The following is a 5,407-nucleotide window of genomic DNA, read 5'->3' as shown; positions in this document are numbered from 1 at the left end:
TACGTTAAAAAATGGGAGACCACACCACTGGGAGTGAAGAAACACAGGTTTATTATTCTTACACAGGAATCTTTAGAGATGGAAAAGTGTCCGTGATCCACTGGAGGTAGGTAATTGGAGACTGTCCACATCCTTTATAGGATGTGGAGACTCCCCTCGCAAGAGAATGAATGCAGAAAGTCTATATAGCCTGCGGAGATGGAGATATAGATCACCTGCCCTTTGTCACGGAGCTTGATGCAGGAATGGGGCAGTCTAAGCCTTAGGCACATCACCTGCATCTTGCCGAGTAGTGGGAACAGGAATGAACCCCCCGGGCAGGTCATCTACCATCCCAACATTCCTGGAACATTTTAGCATGGGTGCGGGGAAAAGGTCAGCTCGAGTGCAGGTCGACATGTACGTGGTTAGTGGAACAGAGGTGAAATGGACGCTGTAGTCACAAAGATGGTGGGGCACATGGCAACTCCAGGTTTTACAGTCCCTCCTTTTGCCATGGGCAACACCACAGTCAATATCGATCCGCATAAGTTCATCTACAGGTTGTTGATATAGTATTTTACTATCTTTGGTCAGTTGAGGCGGCGTGGTAGGTGGTGTACATCCGATAGCACAGATAGAACAGTGTGCGGGCCACATTGGATGCACAGACAGCAGAAGAACAAGAGAGCTAGCGGAGTCAGTAAGATTGTTATCATTTTCCAGCCCCAGGAGACGAGTAGTTGCCAGAATCCAGAGCTCCAAGTCCAGGAAGATTCAGTTTCTTGATGTATTTCGGAGGTTATTCGGTGAAGCTTGGAGATAGCATCATCTACTGATGGTGACGAATGAGGAAAATACACACAACAGCTTGCACCGATGTTGCGGCAGGCTCCTCCCCTATCTGCTAAGATGACGTCCAGCACCATACGATTTTGGAGGGCAACCATGCGGGTGGCATCAAGTTTGGCAGAGTAGTTGGTCAGTATTTCTGCAGTCACATTAATTGTTGTTTCAAGGACTCTGGTTAGTCTTCTGATCTGGAGGCTGTTGGACATAGGACCCCAGTACAGCAACAGTCCTTTCATAGCATCATAGAACCGTTGACCTGTGGTGTCTGTCTGGTCCACATCTGGCAATTGTCTTCTTTGGCGGTGGTACATATTGTCTCTGTTGAAAGTTGGTGGTAAGAGGAAAGTAATGTAGCATTTACCACTCCAGTCAGGAGGTAACCACGTGTAAGCTTTGTTTCCACACACAAAATGCAATTCTGTAGGAAGGTGGAGATATGGGGTAAAATTGTCATAAGTAATTGTAATATTGCATAGACTGACTCCTACTGGTGTTTTTCCTCAGCCTTGCCGACATAATGTACCAGTGCGTGGCGTGACAGAAATGGCAACTGTTTTAGCTCGAATGGTAACTAAAGTGTAACCCCACGTACCTCGCATAGGGGTGAACATGATGGTACGCATTGGTGCTGAGTCAGAGGCATTACAGATGGTATTGTTGTGGGCATGGAATGTCCAAAGAAAGGGCTGGAATGTGGTAAGGTTGCCAGCTTTGCCATGTGAAGGAAAGACGTTTGTCAGGTTGTACATCAGAGTACAAGTATAAGCAGATGAGGCAGGGAACACTAAGAACTGTACAGTGTGTTGAGTTGCATGAGGTAGAAGTCCACAAACATAACAGTCAGTTGCACCAGCAACTTGATTAAACTGGTGCAGCATTTGGATGAAAGTATTATTACTGAATTCAGAATGTCAGTTGAAGTGAGAATCAGGTCAATCAGGTCACGGAACATACGAATGTTCAGGGACTTCAGATGGTTGTGGGGTGTGAGGCAGGACAGTGTGACGGGCTGGAGCTGTTTCTTCAATAATCCAGAACATCACACTGAACAAAATAGCTAGCGTAGTCAGAACAATCATTACTATGGTCCGGGTACTGTAAACTCTCATTCTAGCTTTCTTCAGCGTGGGGGTAGTATCACAGGTCCATGTGACCTCTGGATCCATACAGTTCCTGTGTCGTTGACTGTTTTCCTCATTGAGGGGAACATTGTCAGACCTGGATGATGGCCCTTGTTGGTGATCATTGTTCAAGTTAGTGCGTAGTCTTTGGTACTCATGAATAGGATGGATCGTGACATATCCGGGTTTTGGGGAGATTGGTCCCACATCATCGTAACCTCCAGCCATAATAGCTCTACAAGTGTCCCGAGAGTACTGCAATGTCCCTAATAGCCGCCGATAGTTGTTGGTTGCTTCACTGACCAATATTTGCCCCAGTAACCCACTACTAGGGGTACCCAGGACCCTCAGTCAGGTTTCACTACCGCCCTGCAGCACTGGACAATGGAGTACTAATGGCCCTTGGAGCTGGGCTGGTTCTTCAGCTTAGCCTTGGATCGGAGGTAGTATCCGTCTGTTCCCTCGTCACAAAGTTCTAGTTCAGGTTCAGAATCTGAGTAACAGTATATTGGTCTGTTGTGGGTCAGAACTTCTTTGTGTACTTTCAAGTTGTCTTCAGTTATGGGATCCACTTTTCTGCAGTGGGAGGCGTGGACCCAGGATTTCTTTCCCTCTACTCGCAAGGCCTTTCTTGTTGCCAGCAGCACCTGCAAGGGACCCTCCAGCGAGGCTACAGAGACTGGGTGTGTGCAAAGTTCTTCACCAAGACGAAGTCTCCCGGTTTGATATCATGGCCAGGGCCCTAAGATCTGTCTGTGACGGAGGCCTGGACCTGTTCATGGAGTAAAGACATTGTTTTAATGAGTTCATACAGATAATCAGTCAACACTTCCTGAAGAAGGTCAGTCAGGGATTTCGTAGATGGGGCATTCCAAATATTCATAGGTCTACCAAAAACTGTCTCGTAAGGCATAAGGTGTGACTTAGAATGTGGGACTGATCGTATAGACAGCAGAGCTAGAGGTAGAGCATTTACCCAATTCAATCCTGTCTCAGATGTTATCTTAGCTTATGTCTCCTGCAGGATTCCATTATAACATTCCACTAATCCTGCTGCCTGTGGGTGAAATGCAGCGTGGAATTTTTGCTTGACCCCTAGTCCCTCTAAGATATGTTTGATTGTCTGGCTGATGAAATGTGATCCTCGATCACTTTGCATCAATCTACAAAGGCCATACCGGAGAAAGAATTCCTTCAGGAGGACTTTAGCTGTAGTAATGGCAGTATTATCCTTGGTGGGGTATGCTTCCACCCATTTACTGAATGCACAGAACACCACCAAGACATACTTGTAGCTGTTAACTCTGTTCATTTGGATATAATCCATCTGGAGGACTTCGAAAGGGGCAGAGGGCAGTGCAAATCCTGCTGTCGGAACCTTTGTTCCCTTTCCCACATTGTATCTTAAACAGGTCAGACAGTACTTGACAAATCGCTCGGCCAGGGGTCACAATTTGGGATGGTCCCACTGTTCTTTTTCCTCTATGGCAGCCGATTCTTGTATGTCAATAATCCGTTGTCTGGCATCATGCCATTTCTCAGCTTGTGATTTTCGGACATACATTGGTGCAGGTAGTATTCCTAAGGATGTGTTCCTGGCTGTGCTGTCTGCCAGAGCGTTCCCCTGCCCTACTTCGTCAATAACTTTCTTGTGTACCGCGCATTTGATCACCGCTATCTTAGCAGGGAGAGTGAAGGCTTCCAAAAGGGCATTAACCAATTCACCATGTTGTATAGGCGTCCCATGAGAAGTGAGAAACCCTCTTTCTTTCCACAGTAGTGCAAAATTATGTACTACCCCAAAAGCATACTGACTGTCGGTGTAGATGTTTACAGTCATGCCTGTACTGAGGATGCAAGCGCACGTAACTGCTGTTATCTCTGCCGCTTGGGCTGATTTCTGTAATATTCGGGCAGTCTCAACTACTGTAAGTGCTATTGCGACAGAATAGGCTGCAGATGTGGTGCCATTTGGGAGTTTCAGGCAAGAACCGTCTACCCACATGTGGTCTTCTGCATCTGGTAAGGCTGTATCTTTAAGGTCCACCCTTCCCTTGGTTTCTGCTTCTGTTCGGAATACGCAATCATGATGTGGTAGCTGAGTGAGGGGGTCGGTATCAGGTAGGGGTAAGAGTGTAGCGGAATTCAGAGTGGTTCAGCTTTGAATAGTTATGTGCTCATTTAACAGGGTGAGTTCATATCCAAACAGTCGGGCCCTCGCAGCCATCGCATGCCAACACAACCTCAATATCATCTCCTACGCCGACGACACCCAGCTGATCCTCTCCCTCACCAAAAACCCCGCCACCACCAGAGCCAGCCTACACGAAGGTATGACAGACGTCGCCGAGTGGATGAAGAACAGCCGCCTGAAACTGAACTCAGACAAGACGGAAGTCCTCATCCTGGAATCATCCCCCTCTGCCTGGGACGACTCATGGTGGCCCCCTGCCCTGGGCACCACCCCCAAGCCAACAGACCATGCACGTAACCTGGGCTTCATCCTGGACTCCTCCCTCTCGATGACCAGACAAGTCAATGCCGTCTCGTCATCCTGCTTCAACACCTTGCGCATGCTCCTTAAGATCTTCCGATGGATCCCCAGAGAAACCAGAAAGACGGTCACCCAGGCACTCGTCACCAGCCGACTGGACTACGGGAACACTCTCTACGCTGGGACCACCGCCAAACTACAGAAAAGACTCCAGCGCATACAGAACGCCTCCGCACGACTCATCCTGGACATCCCCCGCCACAACCACATCTCCGTCCACCTGAGAGACCTGCACTGGATCCCCGTCAGCAAGAGGATCACGTTCAGACTCCTAACTCACGCACACAAGGCTCTCCACGACCTGGGCCCCAAGTACCTCAACAACCACCTCACTTTCTACACACCAACCCGCCAGCTGCGATCGACCAGCCTCGGCCTCGCCCTCACCACGGTACCACGCATTCGCAGAACCACCACCGGAGGAAGATCCTTCTCCTACCTGGCGGCCAAGACATGGAACTCCCTCCCCATCCACCTAGTGCTGACCCAGGACCATCTCTCCTTCAGGAAGCAACTCAAGACCTGGCTTTCCGAGCTGTAAAGGACCCCTTCCTCCCAGCGCCTTGAGACCCTTCCGGGTGAGTAGCGCACTATATAAATTGTTGATTGATTGATTGATAGTAAGGTGTTGGGTTTTGGATTTATTCAACAGAATGTCAACGGCATGTGGTACCAGAACTGTTAATGGGGACCGTAGAACTAAACCCTCGGTCTGGCGCACTGCCACAGCAGCTGCTGCTACAGCGCGCAGACAGGTAGACAAAGCTCGGGCAACTGGATCTAAACAGCAGAAAAATAGGCACAGGGTCTTTGTGTGTACTATGCATTTGACAGAGAACTGAGGGGGCACAACCTGACTGTTCGTGTAAAAAGAGAAAAAATGGCTTTTGATAATCAGGTG

At 48.6% G+C, this 5,407-nt stretch overlaps 1 protein-coding gene across 1 annotated transcript; it reads right to left on the bottom strand.

Moving 5' to 3' along the window:
- Positions 1-572: 572 nt before the first annotated feature.
- On the bottom strand, positions 573-1,442 carry LOC144783204 (syncytin-A-like). The gene is made up of 2 exons (XM_078662301.1): positions 1,424-1,442; positions 573-1,330 (listed from the first exon to the last, which is right to left on the bottom strand). The coding sequence occupies exons 1-2, from the start codon at positions 1,440-1,442 to the stop codon at positions 573-575; spliced, it is 777 nt and encodes a 258-aa protein (XP_078518427.1).
- Positions 1,443-5,407: the final 3,965 nt, after the last annotated feature.

This window comes from Lissotriton helveticus, chromosome 9 (assembly GCF_964261635.1).
Source record: "Lissotriton helveticus chromosome 9, aLisHel1.1, whole genome shotgun sequence".
In the NCBI taxonomy this organism is placed as follows: Eukaryota; Metazoa; Chordata; class Amphibia; order Caudata; family Salamandridae; genus Lissotriton; species Lissotriton helveticus.
Note: the sequence above shows the minus strand (reverse complement) of the source record. Positions and strands in the feature narration are given on the sequence as shown.